Genomic DNA, 18,657 nt, shown 5'->3' with positions numbered 1-18,657 from the left:
TATTTAGGCGGTTTTTTTTTTAACACGCATAATGCGCATAAGATCTTATTTTATTCTTATTGTTCGCGGAGTATTCAACGATAACATCATTGGATAAAACGATACATCATGTGTATTATGCATGCAACATAAAACTCAGCCTTAAATTATATTCCGAACTTTGCATCAAATATCTCGCAAGGTCAAACGATCAATTAAAAAAACGTTTATTTATATTGCTAAACGATATCTTATCTGCATGTACTTTCCTGTTTTCAACTTGCACGAATACCTGGTAATAAAACGACGATATTGCATCAGCCATTAGATATGATCACGTACTGCGCGTGATATAGTAATCTACATCAATACGCAATACTCCGGAAGAAGCGATTATTTGGTCGCATTAATGACACATGCTTCCATAATTAACTATCAAAATGTAGACTGCAATGATAAGTCATTTCATACAGTTATCTCCGTAATGTGTATAAAGTCTGTGTATTGGATAAATTTCTTGTAATATCGTGGAGCACATCGAGCAATTGAGATGCAAACTATACATTTACATTCGTCTGCAGTAAAATTTTTATGTGTCGATTTTGTATGTGATATTGGTTTTTCAGACAAAGTTTTAATAAATTAAAATTAAATAATCTTAATAAACTTCTAAAAACAAGGAAAAGGAACATAATCATGTCGAAGATAAAAGTGCTGGACGGTGGTTTTTCTACACAATTGTCCACCCACATAGGTGAAAAAATTAACGGTGATCCTCTGTGGACTGCGCGTTTCCTCATAACGAAACCGAAGGCCGTCTTCGCTACTCACTTGGATTTTTTGCGTGCTGGTGCCGATATCATAGAGACAAATACATATCAAGCAACTATCGACGGTTTTGTAAAACATCTCGGTATCACCGAGGAAGAAAGTCTCGAGATCATCCGTAAAGCTGTTGATTACGCTAAAGAAGCCGTGAACGCGTATAGTAAAGAAATAGAGAATGATAAAAACGTGAGCAATCGAAAGCCACTAATCGCTGGATCTTGCGGTCCTTACGGCGCTTGCTTGCACGATGGTTCAGAGTATACCGGTTCGTATTGTATCAACGTATCGCGAGAATTTTTGATCAACTGGCATAGACCTCGCATACGCGCATTGTTGGAGAAAGGTGTTGATCTATTGGCAATAGAAACGATACCTTGTGTCCGCGAGGCGGAGGCTATAATCGATCTACTCAAAGAATTTCCAAATACGCAGGCATGGTTGTCATTCTCCTGTAGAGATGACGGAAAAAGCTTAGCAGACGGTAACAATTTCCAAGAGCTTGCCGTAAGATGTTACAAAAATGCGCTACCTGGACAAATATTAGCTATCGGTGTTAATTGTATTGCTCCACAATGTGTCACTACTCTCCTGCAAGGTATCAACAAAAACAAGTTAAACGATCTCATACCATTGGTGGTATATCCTAACAGCGGAGAAAAATATACAGTATCTGAAGGATGGCAGAAAGATGGAGAAACTCGCCCTTTGTACGAGTTCATCGACGAATGGCTGGATCTTGGTGTTCGTTATATCGGAGGATGTTGTAGAACATACGCTAAGGACATCAAACGAATAAGATCTAGAGTGGACCAACGTCAGACATAGACATATATATAATGTAAATTTAATGGCCATTGAGAAAATGACTTCACACGATTTTTATAAAAATCAATTTATATTAATTGCCTGCACAAACGCAAAATATTATACATGTAAATTGTTTGCATGAATAATGCGCGCGCATTCATAAATTTTATTTCTACAAATCTCTGAATAAATATTATATATCCATATAATTATATTTATTTGATATAGAGAGAAGAAAACAGTATGAGAAGAATAATTATAAATTTGGATCTATTTCATCAGTAATTCTGATGGAATACGGCACGTCGTGTATCGTTGTATTACTACGAAAATGACCACGTCGATTAATAACATCTTTAATTAAATTCTGTTTGTATGCCATCCATCTAAAATAAAAATCAGAGGAAATAGAATGCAAGATAATTCCTATAAATCATCAAATCAATAATTATAGATAATTGATAATTGGAAGAAATCTGAGAATATTACTGTAATTATGTTTATATGTAACAATTTATCATACTTTCGATTTAGAAGAAATTCATTAAATAGCTGTTTCTTAGTTGGATATTTTGAGTCCATAAATAGTTTCACACGTCCCCAAATATTAGCACGGTTGTGTTCGAGCAACCAATATCGCGGTATAAGGAAACATCGTACTGGCGTAATTGCTACGACTCTTCGATGAAGCATTTTCTCTCCTAATTAATTAAATATTGATTTATTACGACGTATTAGATAAAAAAAATAATAATTTGTCTAAAACACGTGTTTCTCACCTAAACCGAAACACGCACCCCGTGAAAAAGTGCATATTTGCATGAATATGGTGCGAACATCGCTCGGATAACATAATTGAGATGTAACAGACGATTCTCGCATTAATATCGTTGCAACATCAGTAATTTCATGCCATCCTTTAACCTTGATATTGTAATATTTATTAACACACGCAAATCAATCAATTTATGATTCTACATAATGACATCAATTTATGATCCTATATGTTACTGACAAATAAAATCTTTATCCAAATACATATTCCGCTTCAATAAGTTTAACTGTGATAAACAAATTTCAATAATTTACTCGGATAGCTATTTAAAATACAAATAAATTTCTTTATTTTAATACTTCGATTAATATAGTTTTACTGCTTGAGAATAGAATTAGTACAAAGAAGGAAAATAACGTATTATAGATACTCACAACGTCTAAAAGTGTGGTGGTAACAATGCTTAATCCATCAACCTCGTCTTGTGTTCCAACAGATTTCTGCGAAGAAAAATGCGATCGGTAAACATACATATTCTATGTTTATATCAATATTTTCAGTATAATTAGACAGTATAAAGAAGTAATAAAATATTTTTGCAATAATGATTAAAAGAATAGCTTGAATTATCTATTATATATACACTATTGATTAGCAGTTTAATCAGCATACAAGTGGCTCTTATAACAAATATAATCTTTTGTGTAATCTGTTTATACGATAATGTAAATTATATTTGCCATATTAAAATTATATCAATATGTAGTTATTGAAAACTGTTTATATTTTTAAAATTAAACATGATATACGTACATACACGAATAGTGCATCAACAAAAGTACAAAGAAAGTGCAAAGAAAAAAGTGCATAAAAAAGAGCGTAGTGTTTTATTAAAACTATAAAGAAATAGTATATAAGAGAATAAAGTTATTTCTTGTTAATTCGTACTGGAATTGATTTATCAAATTGATTTGGTTCAAACTCGTCAGATTCCACAATCTTTTTCGACATTCTTCGTAGTTGTGGACCGAAAGTTTCGGAATCGTATAACTCGTATTGCATTCCCTGATAAGAAGGACGCTCACGAACGAGCATGTGCTCAATAAGGCGACATTTACCACTTAGAATAAAATGTACATAATTCACCATGCCTTTTCCATCACCTAACAAAATCTTTCAAATTAATTTGTTAATATTTTTGTGTATCTTTTTTGTGTTCAGATATATATTTATTTCTTGAGATACTTTAGAGAATAATAAATTATCAAATATGTTTTTTTTTAGGAGAAGGTGATATTATATCTCCTCATTTATATTTTATAGAATAACTATAAATAATCGATATTTAAATTTAAAACTTAACGATTACATTTGTCAAGAGTTGTTCAATCAATCTTAGACTCCAAAGTTATAAAACTATTTATTACTTAAGATATTTATATAAATATACGATGGTATCACATAAGATCAAAAAGGATAGTAATGTAATCCCTCTATAAAAATAGATTTAAAAAATAGGTTTTGTTTAAAAAAACGAAATTTTTACATTACAAGAACTCCTCCAATAATTTTCACCTTGACATACACGTTATAGAGGTCAAAATACTATGATTGCATACGAGCTGCTAAACGAATGATAAAATAATTTTTTTTTTCTAATAGTGAAAATATTAAGGACCATTAATCGAGAGGCGAACCTCAAGTAATATAAATTACTTCATGTAATATAAATCACCTTCTCCTTTATTATAAAATAATTATTGCATTGCTAAATTATTTACCTCATTAGGTTTAAAGTCTTTTAATTTGCTCAAAATACAACATTCTCGTACCGTCGCTTCATCCCACAACTTGAAATAATTAAAATGAACCAATGCATCACGCAGATCATCCCACTTTTTTGTCAAACTACTGCGCAAAATGTTGTTAAAATCGTCTCGATTAATTAGCAGCAAATCGACTGACGCTAAATAATATTTACCATAAATAAGAGATCGTAAAAACCATGATAAAATTTACTCTATTAGTACGTTATTATTTCCATAATTCGTTTCTACTAACTTTTAGTAATTATCGTTGATGTTCTCGGTATCGTATGCAATAATGCAACTTCACCAAACATATCTCCTGAATGCATGATCCCCATATCTATAACTTTTTCATCACCTAATAGAAAACATTACATCTAATTTTTCACATTAAGCTATACATAATTTTTTCTTTAGAAGTCCTACTTATAAAATATATAAATTTTATTATCTTTTAATAAATAAATAAATAAAAATAAAATTATTTTACAAAGTAATGTTTGTCAAAAAAATGATGTAATGTTAAATTAACAATAAGAAAAGATCGATATAAAAATATTACGAGCTAAATGGAAAATGCTAATACAGGGTCCGATCAAATAACATGTAAAGCTGGTAGGACGTGATTCCTTATAAAAAATACAAAAAAACATATAAAGTAAAATTTTTCGATTTTCTGCTCAGATTTTGAGGAAATTGAATTTGAAAATTCGCTGCGTACTTTTTTTATTCTTTTTTTATTCTAAAAGGAATCACGTTCTATCCACTTTCACATATTATTCGATCAGATTCTTTCCAATTTATTAGAGATATTATATTTATTTATTAGAGATTTTCAATGTGATCTTTTCCTGTCTAAGATTTTGTGAAAATTTGCGGTACTATTTTTCCTTACCTGTTAAATCATCAATCACTACTTTTGACAGATAAACCTCGCCGTTCATAATAAAATAAAGATTTTCCGCTTTACGACCCTGACGAACAATTACCCGACCAGACGGTAAATATTGATAATTGCACACCGCTGCCAGATTTTTTCTCAAATTCTCAGAATGCTTCGTGTATGCGCGGAACTTCGTGATAAGATCGTATATGTACGCTTTATTAGCGGAAGATCTTTCAAGTGGTCTCACTAATAGTATCGATCGATCCTTAAATCAGCGATACATCTTTTACACGTTAAATTTTGATTTTTTATTTCTATTTATCTATTTTTAGCGTACTACACATATGTTTCATTGAATACCTTTAATGTAAGTAATTTTTTCTCTGCTTTGTGTCTCTGTTGAGCCATTCTGATATTAATCGTTACATCATCGCTAATTTCCTCAATTATCTGTTCCCCTGTTATCCATTCCATATATTCCAAGACGCGCCGCACGGCTGATCGAAATAAATAACGACCTTTTAATCTATCAGGCTAAATAAAAATAATTATGTCTTCATTTTGCTTTTCATTATCTCTGTCTTTAATTGAATTATGATATGTAATTATAAATAATTTTAAATTTCTAAGCAAAAATATATATTTATTATATTTGTATAACAATCAATTAATTATATATATATATATGTATATATAAAGTCAATAACTATCAATAAAATTATGAACTCAATATCATTTTAAAAAAAAATAAGCAAATTTGTATTTAAAATATTTATAAACACAAGTATGAATTTATTGATATAGATGAGCAATTATATGGATCTCATCCTCCATATAATTAAAAGCTCTTCTGCATATATTAGATTGTAAATAGGTTTTTCACATCTTTTTTGGTAAAAAAGAAATTTAAATTCGTATTGTTTTACATTGTGCGTTTATTTGAAAAAAAAATATATATATAAGACAGCTTCTCCGTTGCACGCATAATTAAAATGCACATGAAGTATTATTTTAGTTGTTGTACGCAGAGATAAACAAAAAGATAAAATGATATCACTATACGTGCAACGGAACGCAATTTAAAATTACTTTCCGAAACGTTATCGCAATAACTATTTTTCTTACCCTAATCAGAATCTTCCTCGGTAATAATTTATATGCGAGCGATTGACGCAAAGAACTTTTTCTTTTCATGTATACGGACATTGCAATAGAAAAATACAAAAATTATCATTCATAAATTTTTAATTAAATTCCTTATTTGTGTAAGTATATGCCAAGTATTAACAACTATCGCAAGCTGACGTTAGGTGAGTAAATTGTTTGGTCGATCGCACGTATCGAAGAAATCTATGGACATATAACTTGTACGTACAGTTATAACACTAAGGTACGGTCCATTTGGCGCTATAAGGTTGCGCAGAATAAAAGGAACAGGGAACAAAGAACAGAGAATAAGAATTTCAACCTATCAGAAATCATGTACTATGGAATACACACTGTTTATTCTACAGTATATGATTTCTGATAGGTTGAAATTCTTATTTTCTGTTCTCTGTTCCTTTATTCTGCGTAGTCCTTAATGTTTCGAAGCATTTTTTTGTAGCATCAAGTGGACCGTAGCGTAGCCTAAATATAATAGTGTGTAGCACTGTGGCAAGATGAGCTAGATATCTTAACCTTTAAAGTCTCGAACTTTAACATTTAATAATGCTAATAACTCGATTTACGAGATCAGCTACCCTGTTTTTCTGAAAGATTCTTTTGTTTTGAATGAATATGCATGAATGAGTACATTTTTATTAAGATTTTAGTGAAAGGGTATTCTAATTACCTACACAGCAACTCGGCGAGCAGTTTTCGTTTGAAACACGGAAGTGTCCCTCAAATGGCGGCGACCAATCCGCAACTTCCACACGAATTGTTTTATCCGTTACTAGAAAATCCCTAGGTGTGAGTTCTGCCGAAATTTTGTGGGTTTACGAACGCCGTGACCCGTGACATGACAAGATTTTGTTAATTCGCTCCTTATAGTGGATTATCAATCGTTGTTGTTAAATCATTTTGACATTTTCTTGGTGTGATTGCTGTGGTGATAGTAAGGCAATAAAATGGTAACTAACAATATTTTTCAGACGATACATTACATACAATTTATGTATTGGTTTTAAGACAATACTCAACAATAGTAACAGTACAATATATTAAATATATACAGGTTATGTTAATAGTGATAGTCGATTTTACTGTTTATTTTATAGATTTTCTTGTGTCATAGATTGTTAATGTCAATTAATAATTATACAATAACGATAAAAAATACCAAATCGTTCTTGTGCTCCGTTTTGTAAAAATAGTTAATGTGTGTGCAGTTTTCAAACTAATTTGTATTTACTATTATTTTATGTAAAACAATAGAGAAGATTGAACTTGAAACACAAAGTTTTATCTCCATTATAACTGTTATAATTTCAGAGCTTTGGTTTGCCATCAATTATACCCAAGCCTGTTGTACCTGAACAATTCAACATTAAAAGTGGAACTAACTATGACTTACCCAATCCTATGGTGTCAGGGTATGAAAATTTAAGTAAAACTTAAGTTGTAGGAATTAATCAACGTATCTTTAAAATAATTAATTTAATTCGAGAGAATTTGCTGTTATACTATTGAAATACAGATTATATTATTTACTGCAAATAATGAATGTACCTACAGAATATTTATATTATATAAATCTTTAAAAGTAGTTTTTTAACATAATTTTTAACATTACTCTTGTTTATTTAGTCTGTCATCAATCCGACAGAGTGTTGGTTGCACACATCCTTTGGAAGCATCAGAAAGAAATGTAAGATTTTTAGTGTTCTCTCTCTCTCTCTCATACACACACACACACACACACACACACACACACACACACACATAGATAGTTAAAATGTAGATAATTTTAAAACAATAAATTGTGAATTACATTTATTTCAGTATCAAAAAAATCAAGATCGCATGAACATGGCATTACTTAGAAATACACAAGGATTACATGCACCATTACGCATAGCAATGGAATTAAAAGCTACTGAGAACATTGGAAGACTTCCATTTTTATCGTCATCTAATGTGATGCGAGATGTTTTACTTGGAAAAGATCAGAGTATAGGGTATTTATGACAGATATATTACTGCATTGACAAATCAATCTGTATTCGACAATTTTTATTCTTTTATATATTATTATTTATAGATTTGATGATATCTTCAATACATCTGAATTCAGGGAACAAATGGGACAACCACATGCCATCGTAGAAAACCATCTTGGAATATTGTAAAGTTTATCTTGCAAAAATTTTGTCTTAATAAAACATAAAAATTCATATAATCTTTTAATAACTATAATTAATATATTAATTCTGTAAGATAAATATATGTATTAGATTTTTTCTTTTTTTTGGAAATATTTTAATAAAATTACCAAATCTTAATATTTAACAAATTCAAAAAATAAAAAATTTGCATTTAATATTATATACTCGACAAGAAAAATATCTGTATATATTCAGTATGATAGAAAAGTATATTTTTTATATACATATTATTTGATTCCTATTGGCTATTGCTAATCTTTAATTAACAAAAGAAAGTACGCGTTTTACTAATAATTATATTATACAACATATAATTTAATGTCAACTTTACTGTAGCTTATAAGTTTTTTTTATTAAACAAACTTTGTAGATTATATAGTATCATACAAATTTCCTAATTGCTATTGTAAAATATGAAATTAATTTACCAATAATTTTTACTCCTAAGGTATAATATTTATAGTATTTTCCAGTCATATGAAGTTTCATTCAGAGATCAAAGATGTCGACGACGTGAGGTGCTCGTATAGGTTATATTATTAATGTGATCACGTTTTTTATTGCTAATTTCAGTTCTTCTCGTGGAAGTTGTGCAAATATTTTTGTTTTGAAAATTTTATAGTAAAACACGTATTGTTTTCCATGTTGTAACTTAAGATGATCGCACCAGAAAATCAAAAGAATTAACGTTTGTGAATCAATTTGAAATAACCTAAATATTCTTCGTACTTTTTTGTACAGTATATATAAACAATTCGTTCTAATTAAGGTTCTAATCAGAACTAATACGAGCTAAGACATACCAGTGGAGATTTGGGTCCGACAGTGAGCCACGTTTCGATCAGTAAAAATTAATAAGAGAATTTCAAAGCGGAATAAATCCTCCACAAAAGTAGAATTGTCTTTTTATAAAATCGTGCAAATCAAATTTGAATAATTTTAGCACGCGATAATAAGACACGTTGACGTACGTTGTACTTGGATCGAACAATCACTCTGACAATTCACATTGACGATCGTAACGATGGAATGTCGAAGTGTCTCAAAAAATGTCTTCAAGGTCTTGGACGGTGGCTTCTGTGGACAATTGTCACGGCATATGAGTGCAAACGTCAATAATGATCCACTCTGGACAGCACGGTTTCTGAAAACCAATGTCGATGCCGTATATGACACGCATATGGATTTTCTACGCGCTGGTGCCGACATTATCGAGACCAACACCTACCAAGCGTCCGTACCCGGCTTGATGAAATATCTAAAAGTGAGTGAACAAGAAAGTTTGGAGTTGCTCAACGTATCCGTAAACGTAGCTAGAAAAGCTGTGAATGACTACATCCGCGAAGCGTGCATTCCCTATGAGTCAAAGCCTATGATCGCTGGATCTTGCGGTCCTTACGGCGCTTATCTACACAATGGGTCTGAATACACGGGCTTCTATGGAAAGAGTATAACCCGACAAGAACTGATAGATTGGCACAGGCCGCGCGTTAAAGCGCTATTAGATGCTGGTGCTGATCTTCTAGCTTTCGAAACTATACCCTGCATCGAGGAAGCGGAAGCCATTTTAGAATTGTTGAAGGAATACCCAGGTGCCCGTGTCTGGCTCTCGTTTTCATGCCGAGATGGTCATTTCATGTCGGATGGTAGCGGATTCCAAAATACAGCTGTGTGCTGTTACCGCACCTTGCCATCGCAGATCGTCGCGGTTGGTGTAAATTGTATCGATCCGAAGTACGTGACTCCCTTACTGAAGGGTCTCAATGAGAACACGTCATCGGAAAAGGATTTCATTCCTCTGATAGTGTATCCCAATAGAGGTGGCAGCTATTCCGCAAGCGGCGAATGGATCGCGGTCGAAGAGGATCAATCTCTGAATCTGCCCATATCGGAATGGTTGGACCTAGGAGTTCGTTACATCGGCGGTTGCTGCAAGATCTTCGCTGATGACATTAAGCTAATTCGATCGGAAGTGAATCGACATTCGCTTCAGAAAAAAATTCTGAACAAGTGATAGTAGCGATATTCAAATATATTTGTTATTGTTATTGATATACATATACGCGCTGGTTAAAACCGTCTGAGTGTATGCGTCATCCATTTTATTGAACACAATGATTTTTATACTAATTTCTCGTATATATTACCGATATTATACCATACAGCCCGAATCACATTTTACATAAAAAAAAAAAACAAAAAAAATTAGAAAATTATAGTTTCGTTTCGACTATTTACATAACAATAAAAGCTTTATGTTGTTTACTTTACTCAGATGGTTTCAATCGGTCGTATATGTATGTCTCTTTACTTTTTATTTTGACATGAAAAAAAGGTGCTATATAATCTTTTACTTTAAACAACATGAAATTACTATTCATTGAGATACATATATGTAAAAAATAATCTATATACATATTTCTATCTTTAATATTGGCTGCGTTCAGCAGACTCAACAGTTTTGCAACCGTTTTATGATTCGTCCCGCTGATTGGATTATAATTTTAGATCTAAAGGAATAGTCCTATCTCAGCAAAGAATCATAAAACAGTTAGCAAAGAATCATAAAACAGTTTTACAACTGTTTTATGATTCTTTGCTGAGATAGGACTATTCCTTTAGATCTAAAATTATAATCCAATCAGTGGGACGAATCATAAAACGGTTGCAAAACTGTTGAGTCTGCTGAACGCAGCCATTGTTTATGCGAAAATAATATTATATTATTTAGTAAAATATTCATTTTTTTCTATATTAACTTTTTATATATAAGTTTTATACAATAAGATACAATACATTATTTTTCGTTAAAAGTCAAACGATATATCAATTACGTTTTTAAAATCTGACAAATTCTTATTTAAACTTTGATACAATGGTATATTTAACATCTCGAAAATAAATGTTTACTCATTTTATTACTACAAAAGAAACAAGTTTTATTTATATGTGTAAAGGAATTTTTCTGCTCCGAATTGTAATACATTATTGTCAGGTACGCTACGTCATAGACGTTGTTTCCGTGTGTATAATACATGCGTATAAAAAAACTGCAGTAAAGCTAAAAATTATTAAAATATACATCTTGTTAAAATAATTTATAATAGTTATCACAACAAATCAACTGATATATGACTTACGTCATACAAATGTTATGTAGAGTGAGAGAGTGAGAGAAAAAGAGAGCGAAGAAGACAGGCATTCGCCCAGCTAGCAAGATCACGTGATAATGACGTGAATTTTTGGTACAAATAACGTCAATTATGACATAAAAGTAACGTTATTCTGACGTATATATCACGTGATTATGTCACATCTTATTGACGTTATTTATTACGTCAGGAAGACGTAAATATGACTAAAAAGTACTATTAGTGTCACTACTAGTGCAATAATGCAGTAGTAAATTCGTATATACTTCGTGTAGAAATTTAAGTAGAATACCGGTCAGTTTTCCCTAATTACTGAAAAAAAAAATTTTTCTCTAAATTCGAGAATTAATTTTTTTTATGATACATCCCAAACGGTCACCCATCCGAAGTTGTACACCACGGATCTTGCATGCTTAACCTTGACAATCGTACGGGAACTGCTGTACTTCGATGACCCACGAATCTGTATGTCAATGTCTGTATAATTGTGATATATCTGTTCAATGGAAATATTGAAAACAGATGGTTTATGTGTTTATATGATAGTGTATGTATTAGTATATGTATCATTTCCGCAAGTGTAATGCGCATGACATATCATTTTATCCTTGTTTTTCATCGAATATTAAAGGATAAAATGATACATCAAATAATAATACACAAATAATAACAAAAAATAATTAATTAGTAATGGTCAAATATATGACGTCAATGTAACATCTAGTTGACGTCATATCGGTGACGTCACTTTTGGTATTACAAATGACGTCAAAATAACGTTCCATTTATGTCACTTGACGGCATTGTCATCAAAATCACTTCATAATCACGTCATTATCACGTAAGCTTGCTAGCTGAGGCATAGCCAGGCATTCCGCCATTTATCTTCCGTCATAAAACAATATAAATATGCCTTTATGTAAATATTTATCTATGAAATACATTACTGTTATAAAAAATGATAAAATGTATTTTCATTTCTGTTTTATGTATGATTAAATTGATATAAATGTTATCACTTTGAGATTTCTTTAGGTAAATTAACTTTACGAACATATTAGTTTCATAATCACTATCGAAATCTAATGAGTATATATCTCGTAAACGGAATTAATATTTATAATAATAATATTATTATTAAACGTTACACGAATCTGAAAGTTTAAGATGAATTCATCCACATGCTAACATCTTATGGAGAGGTAATTAGCATCTGTATAAAATACAGAAGAAAAGACATATGCTGAAAGAGATACACGAAATGTTAGACATTTGCATAAATCAAAGCGTTCTCAGTGTTCCGCGTTGCTCTTCTGACACGACATGTTAAAATTCGAATTTTTTCGAGTTTCTTTTGGTTTGCCAATTTTTTCTGCTTCCCATACGGTGTCCGGAAGTTTTGTTCCTAAAGTTTCCGGGAAAATCAGAGACAAGATGCCCGCCAGCATACCCATGGTCCCGAATAGAATAAATGGCAACGAAGGCATTATTTGCATCTGAATGTAAATAAGAAAACATTATTAATGAATTGTTTTAAACAATATAGTTTATACTATGTGAATTTCTCAATAATGATTGAGAACTTCATGTAAGAAAGATTGCGAACATATGCTATTGTAAATATTCTTTGCGTGCTCTGGAAATAAAATATTAAGTATTATTAACGTCATTTATAAAAATCATATCGCGTTCCCTTATTTCCAAAGTAACACACAACTATAAAAATTAAACATTTTAGAAAAGGGAAAAAGTATTTTTTTTATAATAGAAAATTATTGACTGATCAAATATGAGTAATATCGACAAGAAGAATATACTCTTATATGTATACAATTTAGAAACATGATCATAACATTTTTGTTTCATAATTCTAAAAAAAGCTACGGTTTTTAGTCATGATTTTGATACAAAATTGTAGTAAATCCGGAATAATTTTGCAAAAGTGACATAACTTGAAATATCACCAGTTTGTACTTACCGTAAACTAAAAAAACGACTAAATTTAAAATAAAACAATTTTCTCTTTAAATTTTGATCGTTAAAACTATCTTAACTGAAAATGTGTTACTCTTGTAACAGTTTATGATCTCTTTAAAAATAAGGAATGACACAAATGCTATTTGGCGAACGGACTGTAAAGTTTAGTTAGTTTACTTTTGATAATCGATATAGAGGTAATCTTTGCCTAATTTATTCGTGATAATAACTCGAAATCACATTTTTTGAGTTGTTACTTTTAAAAGGGACTGATACGCACATTGGTCAAGTTTATAAAATTATATAAAAACGGGGATATAAATATTTTCAAATATTATCTATAAAAATAAAAGTGTTTTGAAGATCCTGAAATTAGAGAAGAATTTCGATAGATTCGCAAATCTGAAAAATATTCTTGACCACGCGATATAGCATTATCGAAGCGTAATTCGGGAAGCACACATATTAAGAAAGTATATTTTTATCATAGACATAGGAGTCTATGATTTTAGTCTATGATTTTTATAAGTCTATTTTTTTAAGTCTATGATTTTTATTGCAACGCGCATTTGTTTATATTGACTCACCAAAAGAGGTGTCTGCGGCGCTAAGATTGACCCAATACGACCGATCATGCTGCAAAATCCGAGCAGGGAATTTCTGAGTGTCGTCGGGAAAAGTTCTGCCGTGAAGATGTAGGTGGTAGCGAACGCCATGGCAATGCACAATTTCCCGGCCATATATAAAACTAAAGGCCCGTGACTCCAGGTTTCTGAAACAGAATAGCCATAAATCATCAGAATCGCGCGCTATGGTGACCAATTATACTTAACATAATTATGTGAACAACACGGTTGTGACTAATGTATCTACGTAAGCCGATCCATTTCTCCTTTTATCTATATAAATAGATATCAATTTTGAAGGGTCAAATCGATTTCGAAGAATTTTAAACGATGGAAGGATAGTTTTTCAAACATAAGGGTGTCGATGCATATTCGATCAAGATATTTTTCGTCTATTAACTGGCATTTTACGAATAATTCTGTACGCGAAAGGAGAAATAGGCCAAATCATTTCTAAAAAGTCACTCCAGGAACGTACCAAACTTCAACCAGCTCTGTCTGAGAAACCTCTTTTCTTTATCTCTTTACCTGCCGGTACGAACTGGCTTGCGAAACAGAATACTCCACTCAGCATGAATGCACCAGAAAGCGTTGATTTACGGCCAATGCGATTGTTCAGCACGCAGCCGAGGCAAAACGCTGGTATCTCGACTACCGCAACGAGTATGAAATTGCTGTACTTTTCCCCGGCTACCGTCACTGAATTTAACGACAATCCATAAAAAACGAACGTATTTGTAATCCAACAGAACGAGCAGACCAGCAGTCGAGTAAGTATCACTGAGCTATGTAGAACTTGCACGATCGGTTTCCTCTCGTCCAATACCACCAGTTCGCTTTTCTGAAAGATCGCATTAATCTCATAATTACAAAGCTCATGTGCGACTTACTGCTTTATATTAGCGTTTATATAGTAATACAAAAGTTGCTGACTGCATGTACTTAAAGTTACGAATATGGTAGTTGTATTTTAGATAAATTAGTAATCTTACAGTAGGCACAAATTTGCGAATAAGATATTTTCAGTACCATAATTAAATGTACATTTGCGAAAGACGAAACATTTGTAAATGACGTACCGTTTCAGCCTTAGTTATATTTTGCTCCTTGAAAGTATTGATGGCCTCGTCTGTTACTTTCAGGCCATTCATTCGGGCCATTTTATAGTATATTTTATCCATTTCTTCGTATTTTTTCTTTGACATTAACCATCTTGAAAATTATATTATGTATTGTGTATAAAGGAATGAAAATGACATCTCACCGATACGGAAATGTTCATTACGAAAGATTACCTAACTGATTCTGGAATGACCAGAGGTAGGAAAACGGCTAGCAGTGCCGGTCCGTACACTGTCCTAAGAAGCATTCGCCAAGATCTTAACAAACTTGCGATCAATCCTAGTAAAATTTCACCCACGGAGAACATGCTGGATACTATAACACCTCCAAGGACTCTATGTTTCACTCCCATGGTCTCCATCCCTAAAACAAATAAGTGCATAAATTATACATATATGATAAAGAATTAATTACTGTTTTATAGAAATTTAAATGCATGTCATTACAATTTTAATAAGTAAAAGTACACACGTGATAAATTTAAAATAAATAACACAAAAATGTCATATTTTAAGTATTTTTAAATGAGAGTAAAGAACATTGCATCAAGAATTCGCTCCAACAACGTGACGACGCGCTGTCCGCAAACGTCACAAGACAGAAACGACATAACGTTTCCTGGTGTGTATAAATTTTTTTACTGTCTCCGAGGATATTTTTTGTTCTATACCTAAAATAAATCCTGCGCTGTAGATTCCCGCCGCTAAACTGGCATTGATGAATTCGAATGTGAGAAACATCCAATAATTTACGGAGAAGGACTGTATCAAGCCACTTAATCCAGTTAGAGTCGTTGCCACCGTCAAAATTGTTCGTCTCCCAAACCTGAAAATGAAAAAATAAACGCGGATGTACATTTTTCTCGTTGTACTGGCAAACCGTATTTCTGCGATAATGCGAAATTTTTTAATATCGCGTCATAAGTACACTATATTCTTTTTTATCAAGAATCTATGACTATCTGTAAGAACATTATACAGAGATTATCTGATACTATTTCGCATTACATAAAACTAATCGTATCTTTAATATATATATATATATATACAAAATTAATTAATTATAGTCTCGAAGATATTACGCTATCTCTCACCTATCAGATATGTATCCAGCGAACATCAAACCGACAAATTGACCGGTATGTTGTATCGTGCCCACCAACGTGAGTTTCCATCGATTAGCATCGCATGCAAAATCCCACTACATCGAAATAAACAAAGGAAATGGAAAAAGAAAATTAATCTACTGTTAAATCTTGATATGCAAAATTCACACTGATTACCATGGGTCACAATACCTCGTTAAGTATTGTATGTTCATCCGAATCGTAAATCCAAGAATCACAGTAACGAGTAACGTTGGTGAACAATGCTTTTGTACATGTGTCCGAATGATCATTTTGTATCACGTAACGTGTACAACGGGAAATGACACCGTTGATTTTCGGCGCAGAAAAATTCAGCCACGGTGGTTCGAATGTCGTATTTCCTGAATGCTCGCATTCCGACACGAAACATCTTCAAATGATAAATAATTGCTTTCTTTTACAATTTTCTATCGTAGTTTGTTTAATCGTGTTTCATAAATATGTAGATTTAAATTATGCAAAAAAAGAGAAAACTCTTGTTACTTATTATACCATCAAAAAAGAAAACTTTTCGTAAAATAGGATCAATAGATATATCGAATATACATACATCGATTTTTTTGTTACTTTTATTATTTTAAATTATGATTTCTAATTCACCCATTAAAGATAGAAAAAAGTAAATAAGTTGGTTGCTCGAAAAATAGCTTTTCGTGTTTTTTTATATAAACATATCAATGTGTTAATACACTTATCAGGAGACGCGGTAGTGTCTCGGCGTAAAAGTTTACATGGAATTTTTTTATTTTCTATTTTTTTTATAAAAAAATGTTTAAACATGTAAATATTTGAGAATCTCTCATATTTCTTAATGTTTAGAAATGTTTGTTCTTTTGAAAAGTCATGTATAGGATCCGATTACTTTAACAAAAATGTTAATGTGTGTATACCTGTATTTAACCTCGCCCGCAGTAAATACGTAAGAAAGCGCGAATCCTGCCGTTAGCATCAATGTTATACCAATAAATGCAAATATCACAATTTGATAAAATCCAAATTTATCTATAGCGTTCTCCGATGATGGATTGTTCGTAGAGCCTACAAAAAAAGACTCAGTTATATGATTTGTGTTTCTCGATTAAAAAATTATAACAAAAAAGATTATTTTTCTGACTCTTTTGGATTTTTTAATTTACGATTACGTTTATGTGTGAGTACCGATCATTCATACCATTTTCCGACCGCAGCGGATCAACCTCGTTCTTTTTTGAGCAGCACAGCTGCATATTGTTGTGTATTGTATAAGCTGTAATCATATTTTAAATTTGTGTATTATTATGTATTATTTATCGAAAATCGCCACCGACCGAATGTTTAATCTGCAGTTGTATTATATTTCAAGTTTCTTGAGAACATCGCGCACAATAACGATAAGGAATAAACAAAAAATTCCAATAATTTACAGAGCTACTGTGCTTGTAAAGATGCTATTTTTGAAAATGTTAATAAGTCCAAATCGTAATAGTATAGGTGATTATTTGCACATACGATGGCCGTACGTGCTAACCATGTGATTAACTTATGTGACACACAGGTATTGATTTTTTAACTATACTAGAAACCGAAAAACCATCACACTCGAAAGAAGGAGGCCGAAAAAATCGAAACGCCAAACAGGATAAAGTAATTTTCCAATTGTGCCAGATTGCTGCTCCAATTGTACAGTTTATCTCATTAATTGCGTCACTATGCCTAGTGGTGAAATTGCGTAAAGTAAGTATGTAACTATCAGTGCGTATAATCGGTTTTACGATATTTATTATATATACTGATATTGTGTATATTTCGCGAAAGTTTTCAGTAAAATTTAGCCATTTTCGCGATTTATGCACGATAGGTATTATTTTCGCAAAAATGAGGTTTACGAAGAACTATATAAGAAAATGTTAATAAATTAATAAAAACATGCCTTAATATTCTGATCATTATCCGTATATAAGGGGACTCGAAAAAATTTCTATGAACCAAATACGATCCAGTGAATGCGCAACGGTTTAAGATAGTCTTGAGGATATTGAAAAGACTTTAGAAGAACAAGCCGTAGAAGAAATGAGGCAACAAGAAATAAATTATTAATTCTATCGATTTTTTCTTTATATCCTTTTAATTAGCGAACGGAGAACTTTCGCGTAATATTTGAGTCATGAGATTTCATAATGGATTTTAAATACGAATAATTAAA

At 31.7% G+C, this 18,657-nt stretch overlaps 5 protein-coding genes across 5 annotated transcripts; 3 read left to right on the top strand and 2 right to left on the bottom strand.

Moving 5' to 3' along the window:
• Positions 1-436: 436 nt before the first annotated feature.
• LOC108782306 (homocysteine S-methyltransferase YbgG) lies at positions 437-1,918 on the top strand. Its single transcript, XM_018550557.1, has 2 exons — positions 437-1,645; positions 1,843-1,918. The coding sequence occupies exon 1, from the start codon at positions 676-678 to the stop codon at positions 1,630-1,632; it is 957 nt and encodes a 318-aa protein (XP_018406059.1). The 5' UTR covers positions 437-675; the 3' UTR covers positions 1,633-1,645; positions 1,843-1,918.
• On the bottom strand, positions 1,852-10,548 carry LOC108780593 (uncharacterized). The gene is made up of 11 exons (XM_018548355.1): positions 10,529-10,548; positions 6,209-6,269; positions 5,444-5,617; positions 5,093-5,348; positions 4,451-4,555; positions 4,171-4,355; positions 3,338-3,562; positions 2,743-2,889; positions 2,394-2,562; positions 2,138-2,315; positions 1,852-2,000 (listed from the first exon to the last, which is right to left on the bottom strand). The coding sequence occupies exons 1-11, from the start codon at positions 10,546-10,548 to the stop codon at positions 1,871-1,873; spliced, it is 1,650 nt and encodes a 549-aa protein (XP_018403857.1). The 3' UTR covers positions 1,852-1,870.
• Positions 7,113-8,451, top strand: Pomp (proteasome maturation protein). The gene is made up of 5 exons (XM_018550558.1): positions 7,113-7,197; positions 7,559-7,659; positions 7,874-7,934; positions 8,069-8,244; positions 8,328-8,451. The coding sequence occupies exons 1-5, from the start codon at positions 7,195-7,197 to the stop codon at positions 8,413-8,415; spliced, it is 429 nt and encodes a 142-aa protein (XP_018406060.1). The 5' UTR covers positions 7,113-7,194; the 3' UTR covers positions 8,416-8,451.
• On the top strand, positions 9,468-10,616 carry LOC108782305 (homocysteine S-methyltransferase YbgG). Its single transcript, XM_018550556.1, has one exon. It carries the CDS (start codon positions 9,476-9,478, stop codon positions 10,463-10,465), a length of 990 nt encoding a protein of 329 aa, XP_018406058.1. The 5' UTR covers positions 9,468-9,475; the 3' UTR covers positions 10,466-10,616.
• A 2,279-nt stretch (positions 10,617-12,895) lies between these two features.
• Positions 12,896-17,702, bottom strand: LOC108780583 (organic cation transporter protein-like). Its single transcript, XM_018548343.1, has 10 exons — positions 17,647-17,702; positions 17,366-17,513; positions 16,626-16,845; positions 16,422-16,528; positions 15,999-16,153; positions 15,502-15,691; positions 15,286-15,418; positions 14,735-15,047; positions 14,168-14,352; positions 12,896-13,099 (listed from the first exon to the last, which is right to left on the bottom strand). The coding sequence occupies exons 1-10, from the start codon at positions 17,699-17,701 to the stop codon at positions 12,896-12,898; spliced, it is 1,710 nt and encodes a 569-aa protein (XP_018403845.1). The 5' UTR covers position 17,702.
• Between the last annotated feature and the right edge of the window lie 955 nt (positions 17,703-18,657).

Source organism: Cyphomyrmex costatus, unplaced genomic scaffold (genome assembly GCF_001594065.2).
Source record: "Cyphomyrmex costatus isolate MS0001 unplaced genomic scaffold, Ccosl1.0 scaffold123, whole genome shotgun sequence".
Classification (NCBI taxonomy): domain Eukaryota; kingdom Metazoa; phylum Arthropoda; class Insecta; order Hymenoptera; family Formicidae; genus Cyphomyrmex; species Cyphomyrmex costatus.
This window is presented reverse-complemented; position numbering and strand designations above follow the sequence as displayed.